Source organism: Gallus gallus, chromosome 1, assembly GCF_016699485.2.
Source record: "Gallus gallus isolate bGalGal1 chromosome 1, bGalGal1.mat.broiler.GRCg7b, whole genome shotgun sequence".
Lineage (NCBI taxonomy): Eukaryota > Metazoa > Chordata > Aves > Galliformes > Phasianidae > Gallus > Gallus gallus.
In genome coordinates, this window is record NC_052532.1 from 176,472,208 (window position 1) to 176,499,262 (window position 27,055).

General features: G+C 37.5%; 1 protein-coding gene across 6 annotated transcripts in view; it reads right to left on the minus strand.

Moving 5' to 3' along the window:
* CDK8 (cyclin dependent kinase 8) overlaps positions 1–27,055 on the minus strand; it is a 69,125-nt gene that overhangs the window by 12,486 nt on the left and 29,584 nt on the right. For 5 of the 6 annotated variants that reach the window (XM_015278994.4, XM_046914447.1, XM_004938783.5 and 2 more), the window contains exons 5-9: positions 10,593–10,650; positions 7,684–7,815; positions 4,990–5,133; positions 2,929–2,998; positions 1,793–1,865 (exon numbers count right to left, since the gene is read on the minus strand). In XM_015278994.4, coding sequence (XP_015134480.1) covers positions 1,793–1,865; positions 2,929–2,998; positions 4,990–5,133; positions 7,684–7,815; positions 10,593–10,650 — 477 coding nt within the window. The remainder of the gene's footprint in view (positions 1–1,792; positions 1,866–2,928; positions 2,999–4,989; positions 5,134–7,683; positions 7,816–10,592; positions 10,651–27,055) is intronic. The other variant, XM_025146847.2, reaches the window with a different exon arrangement.

Below are 27,055 nucleotides of genomic sequence, written 5' to 3' on the forward strand. Positions count from 1 at the left end.
CTGAGCAACTTTTCCCGTATCCCATGTGACCAGATCTCCAGTTTCCTTCCAGAGAGGGCCCACATCTTCCCTGGCCTTCCTTTTATCACTTATATACCTGTAGAATTTCTTCTTGTTCCCCTTGATGTTCCTGGCTAGATATAACTCTATCTGGCTTTTAGTTTCCTAATCTGATTCCTGGCTGCTCAGACAACTTCTTTGTAGTCTTCCCAGGTAACCTGTTCCTGCCTCCACTCCCTATAGACTTTCTTTTTGTGCTTAAGTAACTCCAGGAGCTCTTTGCTAATCCATAGAGGCCTCCTGGCATATGCCTCCCAGCACTGCCATCAATCCAGCTTTGTTTTTCATATCATTGACAAGGAGTCACAATAGGTATTTTCAACTCCCCCAGTTTGCACACAGTTTTTGTAGAACTATTATCTCAAACAATTCAAAAGCAATCACAGGAATGAAAAGAAGGGAAAAAAAAAGAAAATTGCCAACACACTTAAAAAACATCACAAGCATAAAAAGTATTGCAAAATTCTGGCATTTTATCAGGAAATTGACTTATAAAGCCATCTATCACATGCAAAAAGATGTGAATAAACTTTGTCATCATCAGTAACAGGAAACAAAAACCACAGGACAAGTTTAATGACTGTATAGCCATTATCATGTGGGAGACATCAAATCTATTCTCTCTCCTTGTTCAGGCAACAGCACAGACATGAATTTTTCTCTTAGCATTACAAATACTGTCTATAAAGAACTGTTGAACCAGAAGATCACCTGCCTGAGCAACATAAGAAAAATACAGTATACTTTATATGACTTTGTGACAACATGCCACGGGATAAATGGAAAAAGAAGCCTCACTAAATCAACCAGGAGCAGCATCTGGGTCTCCATGTTCTAGGGCATAAACATTTAAGTAGGAAAACAGAAACCAAAGAAAGAGTGGAAAAAATAATAAGCTGAAAAAACAGAAAGGACTCAAAGTTGTCTCATGTAACATCACTTCTGCATGCGACAAAAAACCTTGTGCATCAGTGTCAGGAAAGGAAAAATTCTACTTAGTTCAAGCTGATAAACGAAAGCATTTAATCCTTGGCAACAACACTTATCCATGCATTCACCAGTTCTTGAATTAGCTGGGGTGTTTTACAATTGCAAGTGTGTTATTTTAACGGGAATCTCAACAAAAAGAAGTTTTATGTTCTAGAGATAACTAACTATTGTAAGAATACTGAAGGATACAAAAAAGCTTCTGTAAAAAAGCTATTAAAGATTAATGTACCAGGAACACATACATGATGTAATTTTCTAAACATTCAAGTAAAATGTTGGAGTTTTTTTGTTTGGTAGCTGTTTTCTTAATTCATGTTGTTTTGTTTGCAAACAGGCAAGAGTAGTAAGTTTAAAATGAATATGTTAAAAATAATGTGATTAAGGATACTTTTAAAATAAAAAATAGGCTATTAGAAGCATGTAAAGCAGTGAAATAGCTAAAATTACAGTAATATTGCAAATATAACTACACATTTAATACTATTTAAAGACTGAAAACTTCTAATACACTTGATTAATGAATTAATCTGATGAATGGCTCAGAGAATTATACTAACGTGAGAAGATAATGTATTTTTGCAACTTTCAAATCGCATATCACTTATTACTAACTTTATTTAAAAGATAAAGTATAATATTTATAACAAAGTCAGTCACAGAGTGATACAAGCTTGGCTCTCAATTTAAACAATTCTAACTTACATAAGGATTTTTATTTTATTTTATGAATGCAGGAACTTACCAAGTGAAATGCCTTACTGTCTGGTTTAACTTTATGCTTTTCCATATATTTGATAAGGCTGCAGTTGGTGTACCTAGAGAAGATAAAAAAATAAAGTTTCTAATATGCAAAGCAGCGTTGTCACAAAGCTTTCTTAGCGCTCAAGAAACATATTATTAAGAATAGCTGTCTTTGTTAATCATTAAGCACAGAAAAAAAAACAACTAGCAAGACCAGAAGACTGCTTAAAAACCATTCAAACGCTACAGAAATTCATCTGTTGCCCCTTACATGTTTATGTAATACACATCACATCAATATAAAAAGCATACTTTTAAACCATACACAGTTGGCAAACTATCACTTGGACTTTTAGACGCTTTACTTTATCAGTTTGAACAGTTTCATTCTACCCAAAGAATTCTGCGTATTTCTAATGGTAGGACACATCGAGATAAATGCCAATTCCATGTCAACACTGTCCTACAATGTACAGGTTGTTACAAGAACATCCACAAACTCACTTTTTTTGAGCAGAAGCTCAGAAATAAGGTGTCTAAATGGTTTGTTGCAATAGCATTGCAGGTGCAAGAAACATATATAATAGTTGTGCGCTAAATCCCTCAATTTGAACAGTAGGAAAGCTAAAAGACAACAGTGGTAGGGTTGGTAAGGGCAAGTATTAGAATCTGGCAATGTGACAGCAAAATGTTTAAGATATTCTTTCCTTCATAAGCTACCCTAGATAACAAGACTGACAATTATACTCAGCTTGTTAGAAACACTACATCGTTGCTACACTACTTACATATAGCTATCACAGAAGAATCATTTTCAGCACCACAGATTTGGAAACAGCTCTGAAAAACTATGCTTAGTAATCTCCAGAGCTGTCTGAGGTAGACCTCAGCAGATGGCATCAGCAGATTCACACCTGCCACTCTCTCATTTGCAGTCTGTGTCTGGCCACTTTTCTATGATACACACCAACTCAAGTTCACCATTAAAAAGCAACTTTCAACTTCTTCAGAATCTAAGTCACAAGCATTTCATAGCCACTGCTTAGGATGAAAACAACCTAAAATATAGTAACTTTTGAGTAGGAGAGAGAAGTAAAATAGGCATTCTTAAGAAAGCTCATCTCAACACAGACTTACGTGTTTCTTCGGAAATCCTTCATTAAAGTTGAATGTTCAGGCATCTTTTTTATGTCTTCCCAATCTTTATCTGCAAAAATCAGTATTTATTACTTTATTTTGATTTCTCCTAACTACAACAGAGGCTTTTGAAGTACCACTGTAGACTTTACTTTTTCATTCAGTTACTCTAAGCTACTTATTTCTTTACATTCCCTTACCATCTCTTCACAACCAATCTTCCCAACACCTAAGAGATTCTATTTGTGTGTAACTCAAGAACCCTAAAAAATGCTACCAGCTATAGTGAAGATCTCCATATGACTGAAGGACAACACAGAAGAAAAACATGTCAGCCCAGTGCGTTTGCACCCTTCAGGTCTGTTACCTAATTTATTTAGGAATAACAGTGATGTCTGGGCAGGATTACACCGGAATCTAGTAAACATTCACTTTCATTCTGATAGCGCTGTGTTCTGTTATGCACGGAGGTACTGTGTAAATCTGTGCCAGTCTCAACCTAAAAGAAATCCTATTTGTCAAGAAAAGGTCAAGGCAAAGTAACATTAGCACATTCCAATTAAAGAATATTTAATCTTAACTCCTTGTATGCACAAAGCCTTTAAAAATAAAACACTCAGTAACACCACCTGTTAGCCTCAAATGGATTACGCTCTGTAACTACAAAAAAAATTCTATGGACAAGTAGTTCGATTCAAGTCAAATCTTTACCAATACTCATCATATTTGCAAACACTTGGAGCTCAGAAATATCAAATTAATAAATAAATCCATAGACACTATCTTCTTTCCCTGTTGTTCTGTTCCTCTCCCTACCCCTTCTTCTAAAGACAGCTGAAACTTTCAAATATAGCAAATGTCAATTAAAAAGCAAAAAAGTCCTGCTATTAAATGAAAAAATAGTAATTCTTATGAGAAAAACAGACCTACAGAATCGAGCGTAAACCATAGAACAGCACCATTTAAACCCAACAGAAAACAATGAGATTATTATCTATCTATGTGAACTACACAAAGACAATATAAAATCCAAATAAGGAAGGAAAAGCGCAAGAAAATGATAAAATTCCAGGCTAGACACTGAAAAGTTAAGTATTGCTTAAAAAAGATAGATTAAGGGGGACTTTCATGAAAATAAAAACACTTCGTGTGCAAAGGCAACACTTCAAGCAATCTCATACAGCAATATGGAAGCAAGGAACTAAATAAGGGAAAAAAGAAAGTCAAAGGGCTTTAAAGATAAGAGCAATTTTAAGAATAAAATTCTATAACCACAAAGAAATAAAGACCACAGACTTTGTGTGATGAGAAGGAGAAAGTCCACCAGAACAGCAAAGAAAGAAGTTATTAATACTAAATGGGAACAGAGACAAGAGAGAAAACAAGCAGTGAAGAGAAAGATGACTGAAAGGTAAAAATAAGCCCCCTATTATTCAGACACCTGCAATCATGTAAATAGTAGAAGACAAATGTTGAAATGAAAGTATTCAAGATAGCTGTAGAATAAACGATATGACCAACTCTGAGGGGAAAATGCAACAGGAGATATCCACATTGTAATTTATTTTGGTTCATGCGACCAGTTCTTTGTTCCGGTTTGGACAAAAGATTATTTCTCCAGAAGATAACCTTTTTATAAGGGAAAAACAAACAAACAAAAAAGAAACACCCTCCTCTAATTCCAAATATCTTCTTTAATACAGCATCTGCATAATATTCAGAAAATGTAGGTATTGCTCTTGGCTTTATACCATCATGTGTCACTTTTCAAACATAAAATCAGTCCTGGAGAAATCCAGAAATATTGAATATTCTTTTTAATCACACATCATTAAACAAGATCTTTTAAAAACATAGAATATTGATACATTTATAGGCATAGATAAACATATAATTAATAACAGGAAGAATATCCGATACGACTATTAGATTCTAGGTGACTCATGACAAAGTTTGTATTTAAACAGCTTTGTTGCTTTGGTCAGCTGCCACCTTCATATGCAGAAAATACAATACAGATATCTTTCTTTGAACAGCAGCGATAAAAAATACAACATGTACCTGCAGGAAATCCCATTACATTGAATATTCTGTCCAGCTGGTCATGGTGATAAGGATTACTAGTTTTGATATCCTCTTGTCGACAATGGAATATTGGCTCTGATGTCAGCAGCTCTGCAAATATACACCCTATGGCCCAAATATCTTTAGAGAGGAGAACAGAAATAGAAATCAAATGAATCTTTCCAAAAGCATCTCGGTGAGGTAAAATGTTAGTTCTTCACTTATCAAGAGATTAGGTTTCTGCATGGAAAATTGTACGACACTTCCTAGACTTTCCCTTTTAGCTACAGGTCCATAATTCAGTAACACAAGTATCATACAAGTTTAATGTTTTTTGTTTTTTGTTTTTTTTTTTTTTTTTTGTTCATTTTGTGTGTTTTGTTCTGGTGATTTGTGTGTGTGTGTGTGTGTGTGTGCGTGTGCGTGTGTGCGTGAGTGTGCTCATTGCTGTTGCTTATTTATTTTTGTTTGCTCGTTTTTCAGTGCAGTTACCACACTGGTAAAAGTGAGTTTGATTTATAAAGAAGAAAGAAAAAAAAAAAAAAAAAAAAACAAACAGAAGCTATTTGATTAGCTGTCCACACATAACACAACTGAAGAAAAACCAACCAACACGTCACCTGCTCCAGGTCACACTGCTCCCATTAAAACATCTGCTCTCTCTGATCAGCCCCTCAGTTTAATAAATATTAAAAGGTCCCTAAAAAACATGAGTTGGATATTGAAAGGTCCCAAAAAAATATGAGCAGCAATACAGAAACCAGCCAAATGCTAGCTATACAACTCTTCAGTAAAAGAATAAAACTGCTCCATGTGCAAGCATCTCACCCTCTGTTTAAAAAATAACATTCTTTAAAAAAATATATATATATGCTTTTCTTTCTGGATAATGTTCTCCACGCCCCCAGTAGTTTTTGTTGCTGTTGTTATTATTTTTTAAAACAAAAATACTGTCATTTTTAACTGTTTTGTCCCAGTCTGCAAAATCAGAGTGTAAATTTCTGAACTGTTTCCCCCATTTTTTTCTGGTATACAAATGCAGTTTATAAGTTACACATAGTAAAGCCACATCAAACCTTGAATGAACAAGAAAAGGTCAAGAACAAGGACAAAAGCCAATGATGCAGAGAACACAATCCCACTGCTCAGTGCTTGCATACAGTCAGTTTTTATCAATGCTGAAAAAAATTATGTACTAAAGGCCATGGCTATCCATGCAGTCTCACATGCTGCAAGCAGAAGGAAATGCCAACAAAGCAAAAGAACATGCATACAAAAAAAAGCAGTTTAAAAGAATATATAAAGTGCATTTAATAAAAGAAATATATGGTATTAACAGAGTTGCTGAAAATACATTTGAGTCAAAGATTAAAATCTCTGACAAAAACACTGACATGATATTGAGAAAAGAATGGTGAAGTCTGAGGAGAGAACTTCAGGTTATGGAAATAATAACATATATGCCAACGCACAGCCTCCACGCTTGTGCAAAATAAGTGGAGCCCTGCAGGGGAAATCGTTTCCCCGGAAACGTTTGTCAAGCTTTAACACAGATTTTAAAAACGAGCAGCTTGGGGAGGGAAAACTTCCCAGTTCTCTTTGTTAGAGTCTCACTCCCTCCACTGAGGTGAACATTGCCCCCACGTGCCCTGGCCTCCAGCCACAACCTCCAGCCACAGCCTACCATGGCTCCGGCCTTTGGGGACTTGTACTGCCCAGTGGCAAGGGGACAGGCCAACACAGTGATGGCCACTCAGACTGGTGAGTAAGAGAGATGAACTACGGAGCTGGCAGCATTAGGCTGATGGAATGAATGCCATCCTCACAATAACTGCATTCTGCGAGGCTGCAGGTCTGGGCATGCCCACAGCCCCTCCTGGTGCAGGGCACTGACCATGTCCCAGTGCCTCAAGCAATTCTGAGGCACCCTGTGCTTTGAAAAAGACAGAAAGAGAATCATAGAATGGCATGGGTTGGAAGGGACCTTAAAGATCACTGAGCTCCAACCCCTTGCCATGGGCAGGGCTGACACCTGTTGGGCTGCCCAGGGCCCATCCAACCTGGCCTTGAACGCCTCCAAGGATGGGATAAAACACAGGCCTGATGGAGCAGAACCTATTACTGGCAACTTCCATCTACTGAAGAGAAACACATATCAAACAGCAAACTTAAAATTATTAATTTCTCACAAGCAAATTCAGTACTTTCTTCACAGGTGCAGAAGTGTAGAGTTGCAAATAAAATGCCACACTGCATTAAACTTCACTGTTACAGATTAGTTTCAGTGCAGCCAATACACTCTCCATCCTATGCTTTCCCAAGTATATTTCATGCATTTATAAAACCAGATGAAAACCTGTGCAATGAAATTAACGCACTGCGTTTCATCACCACACGGATTTTACCAGCAGTTTGAAGATGCATCCCTGTCACGTATTAATTCTAACAGCATCTAGGAAGTCCTTGAGTAACAGCCAGCCATTACACTGCATTGCAGGGCACTCTGAACCAAACCCAGAAATGTTTCATTCCTACAGCTAACCAGAAACCACAAACAACTTGTCAAAGTTAAATGTTTCCTCAAGAACTCAGTAACGCAGCTGCAGTCCTTTGTACTACTTAACAGTATTCAATATCTGGGTGCAATAAGCATGAACAATAGCACAGCAGGTTATCCTCCATGTTACTTACCAATAGCTTTGGTATAATGCCTTGCTCCAAGAAGCAACTCTGGAGCTCGATACCAGAACGTTACAACTACTGGATCCAAGTCTGCTAAAGGCTTCAGAGGTGAATTAAATAATCGGGCAAAGCCCATATCAGCTGCAAAATTCAAAGAGAGGTGTTTTAGTCTTTTAGGAAAACTACCGTATCTTTTTTATAATGAACTGATTGAGTTTACTTTGTTAGAACTACCATCACTGTGCTAAATAAACACAAAGACAGACTACAGCAGATAGGAATTCTGTCAGCAGATTTCATGTTCTTAAAGCTTTTGTAGAAGTTACTGGATGCCATCACCTATAAAGTACATCATTATAAATCATTACTAACACGAGCCATTTAGAACGAAGAATTAACCATTGTTCTGAAAAAGCGTATCATTCACTTCTCTCAGGACACTGGTGAATCCTGACTCATTTTACCTGATGTTCTCCGGTAAAATAATCCATTATACTGCATGGTCTTTCAAGAAGCATTTTACATGTGAGCAAAACGCACGTTCTGCACAGGTTAGAATGATTTATAATACATACGTGCATGCCACAAAGCTACCTACTCATGAAGTTAGCTGTAGCAAGTTTTCCTTCACAGAAAAAGCAACTAAGCCTACAGCACCTGCCTCCCTAGCAATATTCTGCCAAGAAGTTATTTCCAGCACCAACATAACAGTACTAGACACCATTAAGGTTGTGATTTTAAGCTGTGCTTGGGGGATTGTACCATTAAAAACTGCTTTTTAGAATGGTTAATATATGTATCTTCCTAGAAAGCTGTCTGAGCTAGGTAGCAGTATAAACGACACAGGAAGAAATGGGCAGAGACTAAAATTTGCAATTTATCCCACCAGATCTCCTTGTCTACCCGGTGCTCCCCAAATCCCAAGAACGGGGACCCTGGTGCAGGGATATACATATGCTGAGAAAGACTGAAATGAGATGAGCAGCCATTCAGAGGGCAAAGGAACTACCTGCTATAGCTCACTGGTTGGGGGGAATCTGCGGTGTAATATGGGTCTCCAACTCGACTAGTCAACTTGAAGTACTTTTTCATATACATTCCTATTTATGATTGTTTTAATGCATTTAAAAAGAGAAACATTTTACCATTTTCTAAATTATAGATTACTGCAGATACGATCAAGTCACTAGCATCTACAAAAAATGAAGAAAATAGTTTGCAGAAAGTGATTTTTTTTTACTCAAAATGACGCAAAAAGCTTATAAAAGTTATTTTAAGTTAAATGCCAGTTATGTATTTTTTAGAGAAATTAGTTGCACTGGAAAAGTGGAAGCCCTTGTTATGGGTTTAACTTCTGCATTCTTTTCCTGCTATGATAATACCTTAAGAATATAAGAAAGAAAAATCTACATTTTGATCACACACTTAGAAATGCAGGGTCCCCCACCCTCCTTCCCCTGGGAATGGATGGCTCAGAGGACTGGTGGTATAGTACAGAATCTTTCACCCGTCCATGATCAGTCTGACTAAATTTGGTTGTGTTCAAACTTATTCCCAAATTAATTCAAAACTATCCATTAAGAGATAAATGGGTGGTCTACGTGCAATTACTAGCAAATAGTCGTGTACAGCAAACACCACCACCACAGTTCAAACTGCACGTGCCCAGAGAATGACCTACGTTCTCCATTTTGGAAGCAACTGCTCCATGAAGAATATGGCAGTAGGAAGAAATAGTCACTTCCGCTGTCTGTGCTGTCCCTGTTTTGTACACAGAAGACCTCAAGTTCTACTGTCAACCCTAAAGCTCAGAGGGGCCTTAAAATCTTTCAGGGTAGGGGAAGTGTTCAGCCCTGGCCTATCTATTCCCCAGGTTTCAAGAAGGGAGGGCAGAGCTAGAGCAGCACTAAACACTCCCAGGAAATCCTATAGCCCTGTCCTTTACAGTAATGATTAACATTATAGTTCAGATAAACAAAACAGTAAGTGTACAGAGCAACAATGCAGAAGAATCACCTCATAAAAGAAAGCCAGAGGAAGTGAAAAAGATGAACTATCTTAAAAAAAAAAAAAAAAAAAAAAAAAGCCTTTTTGATGGGGCTGTATTACCATAACAGATATAAGGAGGCTGTGCATTAGCAGCCTGCTCCCACAGCACTGCCACACTAATGTACAGCCTGATATCGCTTAGTACTGTTAGGCTATGGTTAGTTTTTATGTATTTATTTACTTTAATTTAAAACAATTGAAGTTCTGTGAATTATCCCCTCACTGAACAGTAATTCCCACAAAAAGCTCTATAGTGGTGGGGAAGTGTTGGGTCACTCCTACCCAGTCACAGCCCATTTGGAGCATTTAGCAGGAGTTCTCAGTCAATGTTTTGTCTGAATTCCTGTGTTTTCTGGACTTCAGGATCCCTCATGCTTATCTAGAAGAGACCTGTCTGCCCTTTCAAAAACATGTTGTAGGCTTGATGTCACCTCTGATTTCATTATAAAGTTTTAAGGTTTTTAGGAGTAGGAGTGGATAGTTCCTGTTTAGATTCTGAAAGCAGCAGCAAGATAATGTAAGGACATTACAGGGGCAAATGGAAAAAGTTTTAGAACCCCATTTCCTTCTCCTCCTCTCCCCCCTTGCTCTCTTCCTTACCCCCACATCAACACCCACCACCCCACACAAACACCCATTTAAACAAAACATATTGACATTTTCCAGTTTTGATTGGTGAGGCTACCACATTTCATCGGCAGAACTGGGCAGGGATCTAACATCAAGGAGCCAGTCACTCAAACACAGCATTTAGACAATGTCTCCAGCAAATACTAGTATGACAGTAACTACTTTAGGGGGTACAACCGCACCTCCAGAACATTCTAACTTAAATGCTACACTGGGACTTATCAAAGATATCAACATACCAATTTTTACTCTTCCTCGCTCAGGACCTTCACCCATAACTAAAATATTAGCAGGTTTCTGTGGAAAAAAAAATAAATATACAATACATATACCACGATAAACCTAAACACAGTCTCTGAAAAGTTAGTTAAGCTTTGTTTTGCCAGTTTTAAACCAGTTTTGTTTTGATCAAAATGACAAGTTTCTCTGCCATGGTAAAGCTGTGCACGGACCCAGCCACGGGCTCTCCCTGACTGCATCTCCCTCACATTTCCTCCCAGCGCGGCTGTGCTCCAGCACTGTGCTCCCTATGCTGCTGCCTTACTGTCAGCCACCCGAGCAGGCACTCTCCAGCCTCCCGCATTGCTACAGAACCCCTGGTATTTGCCCCTGGTGCACTGGGCAAGAGGCAGACCCGTGGCTGCTCAGCACCCCTTGGCCCGTGGCACTGGCGCAGGAGTCATCAGGCACCTTTGCAGACACATTTTCCATGAAGAAAGTACATTGCCATACAGTTTCATATGGGAGACATAAATCATCCAAATTACTCCTATGGACAAGCGTATACCAAATTCAGACAGCTGTGTGAAACCAGAAAGCATTCCCATAGTGCTGTCTCTCTCCATTATTTTGACAGCAAAATACTGATTCTTCCCCTTCTTTCTTTTACTAGAGCTGATTTACAGAACTGAGCTGGAGCTCAACTGATTAGTAAGACAACAACTCGCTCCTTAATCCATTCCCCCATCCTCTATTTTCTGTTCTAAAAGTTAAGTTCTTATAACCCAGTCTCCGTATCTCCAGTCAGAAGATTCCTCAAATGCTAACATGCTGCATATAAATCAAGCCTTCACTGCTTATTTTGAGGAAGAAAGCAACAGAATTCACAATGAAATTTTAAAATTTATACCAGTTTGTGTTTGTTTTTTAATTTTATCTTAAATTGAGTGATTTAGATATCTACTTATACTGTAGTTCTTGGAGAAAAGAGGGGGTCCTAATCAGTTGTCCATTAGAACTGCAATACGGCCGAGTTACAGCTCTAGCTTTGTTTTCCCACTTTAATTGGACCTGAAGAAAGAAAGTAGTCCAGCGAGAAAGTTTAGGCTATCTAAACATTAAGAGAATAAATCCTAGTATCTCCTGTAGAGATCCAAGCGTGATCTACCCAAACATTCACTGTTACTGAGCCTATCAGGTTTTGGCATAAAGCACATTCAAAGAGATTGAAGACCACAGTTAAATACCAATCTAGTAATAATTCATATTGTACAAAACCAGGTGAAAGGTAATAACTGGAAAAAAAAATCCTTGAGAAACTTCATTACTACGGCCAATGAAAAGCTCCAACGTGGGTTTTTGCAGCTGTACAACCCACACGGAGAATACATAAATGGAGCACAGGTTAAGGACGGAACCTGGTGTTACAGCTTGGCTGAACAAAGAGGTAAGGTACATGCCATTGACTTTCCAACAGCAATTACAGCTCAACAGAGCAGACCTGAGCTGTACCAGCTCAGTGACGTGCAAAAGAACTTGTGTCCCACACCACCAACCCCATCCCCATCTTTTTTCTTTTTACTTTATTCTTTGTTTGCATACAGGCATATACTCCATGTGAGCAGGTCTTCAGCATAAAGAAAACACAGTCTGTGTGCACACGGCCCACAGAGCATCAAATTTGGTTGTTTTTAGAAAAGTCCCAGAAATAAGCAAGGCACGTAAGTCTTCGAATCCAGAGGTAATGCTGAAGTTTAAAGCAATTCAAACTGCTATTCAAGAAAGACAATTCCACCACAGAAATCATTCTCTTGCTACACAGTGATTCAAGAAGAAAATATGCATTTCTTTTATGAAAGCTGCTTCAGTGTATCTAGGATGTTAAGAAGCTATCTGTCTAATTAATATATTTTTTAGTAGAAAAGTCACACAAGCATCGAAGTTTTTCATGTAAATTGTATGCCATTCTGAAATACCATATTTTACATGTTGGTAACACTCTTTACAAAAATGCTTATATCATCCTCTTCGTGCTTTTAACTTAAAAAAAAATAAATACTACATGGACTGTGATGGGGGCAAGGAGCCATTCTCACACCCAGGCTCCAATACACTGCATGATTAATCACCACAGCACTGGGTAACAACTCCTGCCCCAAAAGTTTCTACCCTTAGTTCAAGGTAGGTACAGAGGAGAAAACACAAAGATGAGACAGAACTGGTTAGCAAAACAGGTAACAACAACAACAGGTAACTTGATTCATGCTCAGGGTTTGTTTGTTTCCTCTCAGGATTTACAGGAAGAAGTTTATAACCACAGACAATTTAGAATTCCGTGTAGGAGTCTTCAGAAGCCACAAGTTAGCAAAAAATCTCAGCCATCAATCTTGAATAACCATTCACAGCAGTTCACCTCTTTCTAGAGTCAAAGGCCCTTTTCTGAAAAAGCCCTGTTTGAAAAAGATTCTTATTGCAGACAGTATTTATTGCTGTGAAGAGAGACAACATCACATGTGAAAGCAAGGATTCAAACCTGGAATTTTCCAAACAAGTCTGCTCATCAATATTGAAATCTCATGGAGGAGGTTCTACCAGAAAGCAGTACAGGGACAGCGTGGACACTCCTAAAACATACACTTTGGGGACTCTCAAAAGAACAACTGAGTCCACTAACAAAATTCAAAACATGGGTCAGGAATTCTTGTACAGATCTGTCTCAAGTCATAGAATGGCTTAGGTTGAAGGGGACCTTAAAGATCCTCTGGTTCCAACCCAAGTCCATCATTTGGAGTAAAAAGCACCGCTCAAAGAGACAGATTGGGAGAAACCAAGTACATATTAGACAACTCTATTTATTTGCAAAGAAAAATGAGCAATCATTAGAAACAGAAGGGAGGAATCCAGACAAACATCAGTTTAATTTAGTTTTCATTTAATTTTCATTATTTAGAGAAAATGAAAGCTTAAAGTGCTTATTCAAATCCCTTGGGCTATGCAAGTGAAAAAAAAAATCTTACAGCAATTTTTACATTGAGTTTTGAAAACAAACTATTTTAAAACAGTGATCATTTATTATAACTACTAATAAACAACTTTTGAAAGTCATTTATTTTTGTTCCAGTAGAGACATATTTCCTTTTGCCTTCAAATACAACAATTTACTTATGTCAGCCGAACATAAATGAGAAAGCTGCTGAGATCCTAAGCCAAACGTGAAGAGCCATGCACCACTGAGTGCCTGGCAAAGACAAATAAAACAACATTAAGATACCTTCATGAGATGAAAGTTAATCCCTCCCCACCCAACCCCCTTAGTCTCATCAGTAAGGGAATAACTCATTCTCATGGACAAATGGGTGCGTGACCATGGCATAGCACTAAATCTTATCCAAAATCTCACTTTGAAGGACTTGTTGTGAGATTTCTAGGCAAGACCTGTCCAGTGCAATTAATCACTATATCTTCAAAGAGAGAATAAAGATTCTCACTGAAATATTTTATGCACTCCTGTTTTAATCAGTATTTGCAAACTGCACGCAATTCCTAAGAAGCAAGCTAATATCAAATAGAGAAACTAAAAGAAACGGAGGATACACTGACAGGGTTAAAGACCTTCAGGCAGCCTTCCTCTTCCATCTGCCTCATCTAACATGTGAAATACACCACTGTCTCCTTACCCCGGCCCTCAAGTGTCTGGGACAGAAGGCTGCACAATCCTTCCAGGCAGTCTACCTTCCTTCACTTTGCATCACTGCAGTATCTTTCCTTAACTATTAAGGCAAGCAATGATGTTCCATCCATTGCTTCTTTTCTTAAAACTTCAGCAGGATGACCACCCTTTCATTCCAACAACTTCAGACATCTTTGAAGACCTACATCTCTTATCAGTCCCTTTATCTAGATTAAAAGAACTCTTCTGCTCAGTGTTTCCTAATAGGTTACTTTTCCCTTATTTCTCTCCCTCTAGTTCTGCCTCAGGGCCACTTATTCATTTGGTGTGCCCCAAATTGCACACTGCTTCTGTTGAAGCTTCACTAACGCTGAATGCAAGTGATTATTTTACATGCCTGGCATATAGTCTTCCCTTACATACAATCCCAGCAGGGTATGTGGTTTTGCCAGCCATGTAAGGTGATTGGTTCACGTTGAGGTTATGAGCCATGCATTTTCTTCACACCTTTTCTGCAGGACAGCTACTTTTTAAAAACGTTCCTCCATTTCAACAAACATTACACTCTAATACTGCTTCTAAACATACTCTGAAGATGTTTAGGTTCATTCAGAGGGGAGTTTTGGGCTTTAAAACTTATTCCATTTTCTATTTTGAAGATAAAAATGCAAACAACCCGAAAATTATACCAATCCGTCTCGATGACATGTAATCATAGATCAAGACAGATATTCGTGTTGCTTGCAGCGAGTTACAAATAAGAGCAGGAAATGATTACTTGTTCAATGTCCTCATGCTAGGTGATTGGAAACCATGGGCCATTTTTTGTGCTCCAGCAGAAGCGTTCTGTCAGGATCTACTTTCAATAAGTTTCACTCAAAGCAGTTAGGAGGGGAAAAAAAAAATAGAGTTTTTGGAAAGCATAGCCATTGTTACTACTTTTAACACTGACCCAGACTGTAGAAACTGCTACTCTACATATTTGTCACTAGTAGAGTGCATACAAACCGGTTTGTTTTAAAGGCTGAACACATCTATCAATGAATAACCAGAATTCCTTTGATTTATCTATGGTATTATAATGTAGATGTGACCTTTTTTTGCTTGCCACTTATTAAATGTTTGCAGTAGTCTGACACGGAAAGAAAGAGCAGTCTGACCTTCTTTGTAACTTCCATTTTAATGCACCTTCTAATAAGGTTTAAGTATTATCCTAATTCTCATTTGGACTTATCCCGTAGTTTGGCTACTAAAACAGTAGAGGGGTGACTTACAGCACTGAGTTTTCCTGACCACTGATTGTGCATCTGATGGTCACACTGCCAGTTTTTAGAACTGACCATGCCATATATTTCTATGTGCGATGAGCCAAGACAGCTGAAACAGTTAACACTCATTTTCATTTGAAACAACAGCTTTATTTAAGAACAATATTAAGCACGGTGGTTTTATCCCTAAATTATTTTGCCTTTGCAATCAGTTTCAGCAACGATTCTATTAAGATTTAGAATTAATCACTTTTTAGTATTTCACTCTTAAGTATTAAGCCGTATAGGAAGAGATTCAAATGTACAACTCCACAATTGCTGGGGCTTTCCAGCATCAAATGGGAAATTTCCTTCTGGGAAAAACAATGTTTGTGACTGAGGCAGAAATCTAAAATCCTGATGCCATTTCTCACTTCTCATTGAGCTCCTGGGAGAAGAAAAGCTGTACACCAAAAAAAAAAATGGAGCCTTCAGTTAGCCTGGTAAAATTTACACCCAATTTCATGGTCTGTGACCTGCAAAGCTTCACAGTTCTTAAGCTACATTGGTTTGTTGAGCAACCTTGTTGGTCTTTAAATAATTGTAACATGCACCAAAAATATTCACCTCAATGCAAGATGTGCTTGCACTGCATTTTTGGCAATTCTACCTGATTTTCAAGCATTTTATGGTCACAGAAAATAATTCAGTTACATTTCCATTTTGAACAAAACTCAATACTGCAACGCTGAACAGCACTGTAGCACAGTGAAAATATCAGTATTACTGTATTCAGCTGATAGCATCAGCAATTTTCTGAAGTTAATTTTTTCCTTGTATTAAAAGATGGGCATTTACGACTGAAATAATTCTAGTGATACGTTAACTGAGTTGGTCTTTAACAGAAATAATCAAAAGACCACCATAAAAATGTAACATCTAATGGAAAACAATACTCCACAGAACTGAACGTGTATTAAATCTAATCATTGAAGTCTTCTCAATTAAAAGTATATGAATTCTGTTATCAACATTAATTATCTTACAAAAAAGATAACTCAGAGGGTTTTGTTATGGTTTTTGGTTTCTTGGGTGTTGTGGGTTTTTTCTTTTTGTTTTGGAGATAAGAAAATATTCAAACTTTTAAAAATTAGCATTTAAACCAGGAACTGTTAAATTTTCAAGGTACAAAAGGTATTTGTACAGGAAGGAAGTTACATGGATGCCATATCTATGCCAGGGAATCCTTCTGCTACGTACTATCAGCACATCACATCTGTTCATCCTCATGAAAGCTGCTGGTCTCACTATTGCATTTTTTATGCTTTCAATACGCTTCAAGAATTGATTTCAGTTACTGTTATTCAGTTACTGAAAACATGGGGCAATGTAATTCATTGAGATCTGTGCATAGCCTAACATGCAGGTTTTTCCTACCACTTTGATTAGAACTGAATTACACTGAAAGAAAAATGTAATTATGCTTTTCAAGCCAACTGTCCCATCCCCTAAAAATGTACATCAGGATAAGCTGGAAGGTGCAACTTTCTGTATAAAGTCTCCAAGGACAAAAAGATGGATATCACAGGCAATCTCTTTTGCAAGAAAAGTTACCAACACATAAAACATGGTTATCATATCACCCAAACAAGCAATAACAAACTTGAACTAAAACAGACTGGTACAAATATACTTCCTGTGTATTTCACTATAAGCGATTACCATCTCTGTAGGTCTGGACAGCTGCTTCCTGTGAACACACTGGAAGCAGGACCTTTGCCTCACATCATAATCAGATATCTGGTCAGTATGCAAAGCCATCACATGAAAATCCAGGCAAGTAACAAAAGAACACATTTTAAACTACAGACAAGAAGAATGTGGCATAGCCTGCCCATCAGTTATATATTTGCACCCCAAGAATTCAACCTGACTCAGGCAGGACTTCTGCCATGGAAAGGATGAAACTGCTCAAGTGAGTTTGAAGAAGTCTTCACACACAAATACACACACACACACACACAAATGACACAGATATGATTATACATACATGAATTATATCCTTCAATATATTACCTATATAACACTTAAGATGATTCTTCAATTATCAATATACTTCAATCCTTAGGAAGTTAAAAAAAAAAAACAGTAGCAAAAGTATTTTAAAAAAGGCACATTTGACAAAACATCATAATAAAAACTGCTAGTTCTGCATGTGGCCTTCCTACTTTCTGAAAGGGGCCCAAGTCCAAGACAGCATAATATAGTAACTACATCTGTTTGGAAAGCATCCTCATTGCAGCTATTGAAATCTTCAGCTACAGATCAAGGATCAGAAGAAATCAGAAATCTTCAGTTATTGAAACTTGCAGACAGTAGAACATTTTCTAACACTTCAGTTAAAAATAGCTATGAAATACAGAAAACATCCAACGTGACAGCTGAGAAATAAATATTCAGGAAATGGACCACAAGTGAGAAAAGAACAGTACAGTCATCTGACCATCTTTCTTTCCATTCAACCAGATGCATATTTCTGCTGCTTCATCCCCTCACTGCCATGTTTGATATTGGATGGCAGAATGAAATAGGCTTGGTTTATAATGCACGTTCCTTTTGCAAACAACTTATTTTTTCTCTGCCAAAGCATTTGTGAAAGCAGTAAAAACAGACTGTGAGACTGCTGCAATAGCTACCACTGAGTTTATGACTGACTGAAAATACCAAGTTCTGCCTGTATGAAGAGAGGGGATCTTTCATCTGTCAAACAGTTTCGAGCAGCTGCCTAAAGAAGTTTGGAACGCTGCATTTTTAAACACTTAATTGTGAAAGCTGCTTAGCAGAGAGCCAGTAATAGACACCTCAAGCCTTCTGGACAGTTAAAACAGTGAAGGTAACTTTCACAAGGAGCTCATACATCTTCCCAAGGAAAATACTTGCATAAAGCTTTTCAGTGGTCCAATTCTCCAAATGACAAAAAGCAATATACAATTACATAGAATGTAAGATGAATTGCTTTCATAATCAATATAGGGATCAAAACAATCCCTCCAAACACTTTTCTGTATTCTTAAAAAAAGTTTCTCCGTTCTGTATATTTTTATCCAAACATTCATCACAAAAATCCTTAACATCTTCCATTTAATCACAGTCATACTTGGAAAACACCTTCCAAACGCTTTTTGCACTAGCTGTTTACTTTTGCTACAAAGAAATGTCAATGTATTCCATTTTTTACTACTTATTTACCCTTCTCTCTCAACTAAATCAGGCTCCTAAAGGCTACTCCATCCTGTCAGAGATCCAACAAAACAGATACATTATGCATTACTTTAAATAGGCTGGAGCCCTTTTGAGCAGTCACAATTTACAGGAGCTGGTAATAATAACTCTGGCACATTTAATGTCTGAGGCACCAATCAAGATACTGCAGTCCTTAATCTGTAGGGGAAAAGGTAAAGGACGCCTGTGAGCTTTCAATAACTCCAGGAAAGAACAAAGACATGCAATCTTAAAAGCCTTCACTGAAAAGAAATGGAAAAAAAAAAAATCTTTCACGGATTTAATAGATTAATCAGTTCACATTTTCTCTATTGCATCATTACACACTTCAGTCTGAAGCATTTTAACAAGTGGAGGTGTTTTCCTGAAGGCAATGTTACATTCTCAGCATCCAAGTCCTATATACTCCTGCACTTCTCACTGCACACATTCCAGCACCATCCTGTCTTCCTTGCCCTCCCCCACAATCCTCTAGTACCCCTCCCAGCCCCTATCTGCTTTGAGGACCAAGTAAAGTGAGCCAGGAGAGGTGTGTGGTGTAAATGACCAGTGAATCACTGTCATGGGAATAAAGACAAGCCCAACTGAAATGGCCCTGGTACAGCCCTCAGTGCACTTCTCCCAAAACATGAGCCATCTGGTGGTAAATGAGCAGCCTTATGTTCCCCACTCTTTTTTTTTTTACACCTTATATATTGCTGATGTGAAAGCTTTCACCAACCATAGGACTCCACATTGAGACTCTTTAAATGCATTTACTCAAAGTAACAACAGTTTAAAAGTAAGTCTGCCTAGTTTTGCTCACATTATTGCCTTGCTTTATCAGCGAACCTCTTCTAATAATTTTGTCCCACCTTGATCTGTAGCTTTGGGCAAAGACTGTTTTTACTGCAGTTTCAAAGCGGGACAATTTCACGTAGAGCCAAAGTGCCGTCAGCTGAAAATTACAGTGATGTTGGACTTCACTATTATTTCTAATTATTTTTAGAATTACTTATGGAAGAAAAATATCGAACTAAAAACCAAGAAAGGTATTGATGACTTAAATTTAGGTCCAGTAAAAAAAAACATACCAACCACAGGTCAATACTGATGCACAGGACAAACTATCAGAGTTGGACTCTATCAGTATAAGATAATAAAAGGCTTAATAAATTTAGTCATCTTTATGATACTCAGATAAGGTTGAACTTTATCAGGAAGTCAACATAATCTGGAATAAAAGCAGTAGTCTCAAAGAGGTGAGCTTGGAAAGTGTTTTGGAAGTTGTGAGATTTCTGACCTTCCTTGCACTCATGAATGAACTTTGTAGACAAGTTTTCTAATTGCAATCAGAAGAATCACTACCAGAAGTCCACCTATTCAGCACTTGCCTTAATAAGAATCAAACACCACTGTGAGATAAAAGACTGAAAATGTTTAGTAGTGGTTTCCCATTTTTCATGAGCACTGGTTGCATGGATAAAAATTTATTTTCATGTATACCTGTTGATCTCACACATTATAATCCATTTTGTAGTTTCACTCTACCCTTTCCTGGTTCTTACCCCAAAATTACTTGGTGACCTCGCACATGGTTATAAGATCTGACGTTAAAGATGAGGGACCTTCAAATTCTATGAACTGATCTATGAATTTTACAAGACCTAGTCTACCTGTAAAAAAAAATCACTAATAAATGATGTATTGGAAACCCACATACCAATGGAGAGGCACCTGAATACTGTTTTCATTTATCTTTTCAAATTTCATTTCAGCATTAACTAGCTTTAGCACAATAGGAATAACTTTCTAGCTAAGAATAAGAGAAAGAGCTAATCTGAAAGAGCTCTAAAAATATGAAATTCAGTAACACTTCATCAACATAGAAGTAGTTCATTTTTTATTCCCTCAGAACTCAAGTATCCCTTCCTAGACCTACTGTGGTGATGGAAGTTCTTCATAGCCAAAGTTGGCTCAAATACATAAAGATAAAAAGCCACATAAAGACAAGTTTGTTTTGTTTTTGTTTTTCCCCAGCAAGCAGCTGGAAAAGCAATTTACTAATGAGTCACCCTGATGTTCAGCATATTTAATTAGAACCCTAAAGGAAAAGACAATTAATTCCTGGCTAAAAAAAACCCCTAAAGATTAAAATAAAAAGTGGATCGTCTCCCACTTACTAATTCCTACTTTTTCATGCAATTTGACAATCCAATAGTAAGACATCTTTTATTTCATGGCCACATAGCTTCCAAAAAACATTTATTGGGATACAGCATCTTTTTTCCTCTGGGAAAAAAAAATAAAAATGAAAAACTATGAATTTCTTCTCTTCCCCTGCTGCGGTCAGGAGAAATAGAAGGAATTTTCTCTTTTGATGTAAAGGTACTGTATTTCAACACAAAACATCTATGTCTTCACATTCTGCACGAGCTATTTCATCTTTCATTTTCTTACATCTATGCCAATACTCCTTCCCCTACCCATTCTCTTTAGACGATCTGTTGTGAGCTGGATTTCAGATTTTGAGAAAGCAGTAAGTGAATTTCTCAGAACATATCTGTGAACATACAGCACAATCTGAGGTTGGAAGGCACCTCTGGGAACCTTCTGCAAACTGGTTAATGGTGTCCCATTATCCAGATCATTAATGAAGATGTTAAGCAGTATTGACCCAGTATCACCCCTGGGGATTCTCTGCTACTGACTGGCATCCAGCTTGACTTCGTGATGCAGATCATGACTGTCTAAGCCCATCAGCTCATCCAGTTTTTGATTCACTTTCCTGTCCACTTACGTAGTCTGTTCTTCACTAAAGTTTGTCCATGAGGATGTTACAAGATGAAGCGTTGAAAACATTACTAATGTTGAGATAAACAACATCCAGTGCTCTTCCCTCATTCATCAGGCTAGCCATTTTGTCCCAAAAAGTCTTCAGGTTGGTTAAGCGTGATTTTACCTTCATAAATTCATGCTGACTACTCCCAATTCCCATCATGTCTTTCATTATGTTTTAAAATGGCTTCCAGGAAGATTCAGTGCATCACCAACCCACGGATCAAGGTGAGAGCAGCTGGCATGTAGTTTCCCAGATCCTCCTTTTTGTCCTTCTTTAGATTTTAGTAACATTTCCTTTCTTCTCCCACCCCCCTCAGGAACCTCCCCCGATTGCTGTGACCTTTCAGAGAGTGGCCTTACAACGACTTGATTTTACAAAGCCAGTGATTTAAGGTACGTCTATAGGCTTTTCTATGGTGAATTCAAAGACCTGAGAAGAATGCTTTCCACTTTTCTGGCTGCAAGGCTGGTAGCATGGTAGCAACACACTGTACTTCTAGCTTCAAATCTGCATTTGTACATATTCGTACAGTGACAGACTTTACAGAATGAAGCATTTTTTGTTTGTTTTACCTTGGAGACTGTTGTTAACAACAAGGCCCAAGAAGCAAACAAAGTAAAATGGATTCCAGTTAGCAGAGCTGGTCTTAAAAATGGTAAAGATCTTCAACATGTTTATTTCTTCTTTTTTTGAAAAGTCGCTGAGATGAGCATGGGATATTTGTTTTTGCAGTCTATTCTGATCATTTTCACTCTATTTAGTTACTGTTTTGAACTTTGAGTCTAATATTAAAAAAGGGGGAAAAAACACTCAAAAAGGCAGGCAAGGAAGTAGTTGTGGCCGCTGTAAAGATCTGTATTAAGAAACGCTAGATAACAGTATTTGAACTATAGAATATTCAAAATTATAGTGAATTACAATTCATAGGGAAACCTAAGTTGCTATAACCTAAGCAAGAAAAAATATTCTTCCAGAAACATTCTTTCACATGCACAAAATGCTTGTGCATACCTTGGAATCAAAAACCTTGGAAAATGCAACAGATGACAACTGAAGTTGTGATTTTTTTGTTTTTTGTTCTACTCCTTTCAAAGTAAATCACCAGTAGGTCAGTAAAATGTCATTTAGGAAGCAATGCCTACTACTTGGTTATAGGTGTAAAGAGAGTGAAAGACTACCACACTGCTCTTAAAAACCATTAACTACTTTCTAATAGCAGGTATAGCTTCTATCAGCTCTTTGCGCAAACAGTCTTAGTTTTGTAAGCACTAGAGCAGGACTGAAGGGCATTCCTGCATTTCTGAAGTAGTGCTTGAATACTGATCAAGGGTAACATCCTCTGATTCAAGAACTCTAATGTGGAAAATGGTAAATTGGCACGGTAAAAGTTCCATATATTTCACTTTGCCTAAGGCACTTATTTAAGTGATTCACAACTAGAGCCTAGAAAGTGACTAAGATGTTGGCCTACAAAAAACCAACCTGGCAGAGGCTTCTCCTCACTTTCTGTTGAAAGCATATCTTCAGTATTGCTGCTGATCCCAAATCTGGTAGCAGGCATTCTTGAGAAGAGCCCATTCTCAGGAAGCGAGCTTCCAAACAGCACTGTATTTTACCCACCTGAAAGCTCATTACCGAGATGTGCTTATCCCAAAACAGCAGTTGAGCTGAGCTGCATGCTAGGAATACATTAAAAATGTTGCAATATCACATGCTATCACTAGTATGCATACGGTCATGTAGATCATAATGCAATTCCAGACTAACCAGGACATAAATGTTATTGACAAAGCCTGACAGAGATTATCAGTGTTTTGGCAAGAGACAGGACAGCAATGGGAAGCAGAAATCCAACACTGTACTACCCACATCCACACCTGGCTTGCCAAGTGGCAATGCATCCACTCACAACATGCACAAAGTAACGGGCCAGGGAACATAGTCAAAGGTTTGCCAACAAAAAGTGCCTCGTAACAGCATCTCAACTGCAGAACCTTAAGGAAGAGCCATAAGATTCTCTTTTTTTTGCTTTCAGCATTGCAGTACCAGGTGAGTGCATTAAATATTTTTGGTGAAAATCAACTTAAGTTAAATCAGAGCTTAATCTTACTGTCACCACACAAAACCAATGGAGAAGTACTCATCTCTTAGACAAGACTGGACCCAACCCTTTGGGCAGGACTACCATGCAATAACGTTAAATAATAATGCATTTTCCAACGTTAGCATAAAAGTTGCTGTAACATGCAAAGGGACCTCTATTTTGAGCCCAGTACTTGAAGTCTTCCAAGCACGCTGCAGAGACCATCCTCTCTTTCCTTATGTTGCTGAGGATGCAGCTTGATGAAAACAGATTTATGGCCAGTTTTCTACTTATGCTTATTTTTAGTGTAGAATAAGCTCCTAAAGTACAGGAAGAAGTCTGATAGTTAGATAAAATGAAGCAGAACAAAGACAAGGAAAAGTAGTCAGCAAAATGCTGTGTGTTTCAAGCACGCTTGATAACTAAATTCAAAATATTAAAACTATAATTGATCCACTCTGTGGTAATTACATGAAGTGCTCTTATTTCCTTCCTGCTACAGAGTATGAATAAACAATCTGTTTTCAATTGCTTGTAGTCATGAAATTAAAAAAAGCTAAAGAATATGCAAGTCAAATATGAAATTGTGAAAGGAATGACACTTATTTGTTGAGAAATGTTATGGTATGTTTCAAAGACATGAAAAAGCTAACTACTTTGGCACAGCACTGCTCAAAGATAATCAGCATCTTGCTTGCTGATAGAAATGGTGAACTGGCTTTCAAATAAGTAGTAAAAAAGAAACAGTGAAGACAGTTAAGTTATTGCTAAAGTCTGCATTCATTTGCTTTGTAAAAAACAAATAAGGACTAAAAAGAACAGATTAAATGTCTTCCTGCACTTACTGCTTCATACAGAATATACAGAATATACTTTATACAGATCTTATATGAATTAAGCCTCTCCAGTTCCTCTGTTATGAAGACATCTCACAAACTGAGCTCATGTGGTTTCAGTAGTCATTGAGTTTCACTGTCTGTTTTGTGGATGCTAGCAAGAACATGGCTCTATGCTATGTTTTGTTTCTGGTTGCAAAAATCAGATCTCAAAAAACCTTCAAAACTTGACCTAGCTAATGCTAACTTCAATAACGCATCTAAAAAAACGCTATAAAATTGCACTTCAGAGGCCAATTTCTCAATAAATTAACCTTAGCTTTCAAAAAATCCTTATCCTGTAAGATGGATGTAGCAAAGAACATATTCTTCTGCTAAAGTATTACATTCTCTAGCTCCCTACCACACACAAACAACATCACTCAGAGCTAACATGTGAAATGAACATAAGCACATTACTTGGTCAACTCTGTGTCAGCATGTGTATACGTTCAGATATAAATACACCACTTAAAAGACAATCTATCCAGTCACCCTGTCAGGAGGTGAAATTGGTGACTAACATTCCTGAAGGCTAATATTACAGGTATCCTGGAACAGAAACACCTCAGAGTAAGCATTAACTTAGATGATTTTGCTTTGCATCGGAATGTGCATGCTATTAAAGTCTCAACTTACAAGCATTAACTGTGCACCAATATGCCCCTGTCTTGCTAAGGCAGAATATTAGGAAGAACCCCTACCCCTACTCAAGTTATTCCCAGGAAACTGAAAATATGAAGAAAGTACCTGACATACAATTCTGTTTTTCCTGCTGCGTGGAATACACAGTATCTATATTCCACAATTTTTCTACTAGCCACATACCTCAAACTGAACGTTTTGTAAACAACAATCCAGGACCCAACAGTCTCCCTAAGTAGGAGATGATTCCATTGACAAGATTCCAGTGAAATGACCTCTCAGTCTCTGCCTCAAGCTTTTGCCTTCTCCTCAGACTACCAGAAGATACTCAGTTGTGATGGTGGTTTTTTGCTGGAAAAGAAACTGCTTGCTGGACTGAGACCACCAACTCATTTCACATAGGTCAGAAAATGAGATGGTACTTGTTTTGGCTATTGCCAACAAGCCGTGTTTGAGCTACAGACCTAGATGTGAAAGGCTCTGTAATAAATTGCCAATCATCTGAGCCATCCAGTTAACAACATGCATTATTTTTTTCCACTCAATTATACTAATACTTTAATACTTAAGTTCATAAATTTTCTGAAGCCTTATAAAGTAAAACACCAGAAAATTCAGATTCTTGATGACAGGTCATTTGTTTTCCATATGCCTCAAAAATTGAAGAGTACTGTTGCAGGCATGTAATAAGGGCAAGACATTACATTTTGGTTTGACATCAGATGTCTGTGCAGGAACATACTATATATTCTTACATTACTTTTTGCTCCACTATTCCATGGAGTGATGACTAAACCATTACAAGATTTTTTTTTCCCCTCAGTGCTGAACCTTTTGTTCCATTTCTAAAACCACGATCAAATTAGAAACAATATCCATGCAACACTGTTGTAAGAAAACAAAGCCTCCTTGTTCTTCAGTTCAGAAAACGTTATTACTTTTTCAAATATAGATGTTTTACCATCAGTTTAAAGAGACTAGCACACTACAGAAGCACTTATTAGGCATGAAAATAGAAGACAAATAACTAGCCATTGACCATATTTCAAGGAACACTATTAAAACTATTTCATGGACAAAAAGTGATTCTAGCGATTCCTGAGGAGCAATATGGAAGGCACCAAGCACAGAATAGCACTGGTAATATCTACTCGAGGGAATGTCAGGTGAAACTCATTATGCTCTCATGTATTAATGAAATTTCAGCAATTAGAAGTCTCACATACAGTATCATATTATATTGAAGAAGGCTATTACAGATAAGAGGTATGGACAACTGGGTCAGGAAAACAACCAGACTTTAAAATTATAGAACACTGTCATATGCCAAGACAAAACTATGGGCATATTTTAGAAGCAAATATTTAAGAATTGGCAAGATTTACTCATTTAAAACATATAGAAGAATCTGTTGGTTAAGAAATACTAGTTCACGTTCAAATGCTTTCCTTACATTACAGTTAGGATAAACATTAAGTCTTCAGAAGTTAGTATGGCTGTATTTCTGATACAAATACTCTAGGAAGAAGGTAACTCTCAAATGCCATTAACAAGTAAAACTGACAGTGTTAGAAAGGTATCTTTTTTGTTTAATCTTCATTTCAGCAGCTCTTGTAGTCAACCATCTTCTCTCACACCTACCCGCAAGCACTGATAGAGATTTCTCAGGCCTGCAGTCATACTACCAGAGGCATATTCTGTATTTAACATGCCTGTTATTTAAATGAACACTCAAAAATAGTTTATTTAGAGAATCAAAAAAGTAAACCAGCCGCCTGATACACTTCACTTCCATAAGCTTATTACAACATAGCAGGCTCTGAAAATTTGCACACAGGGCTGGCTGACTGCTATATAAAA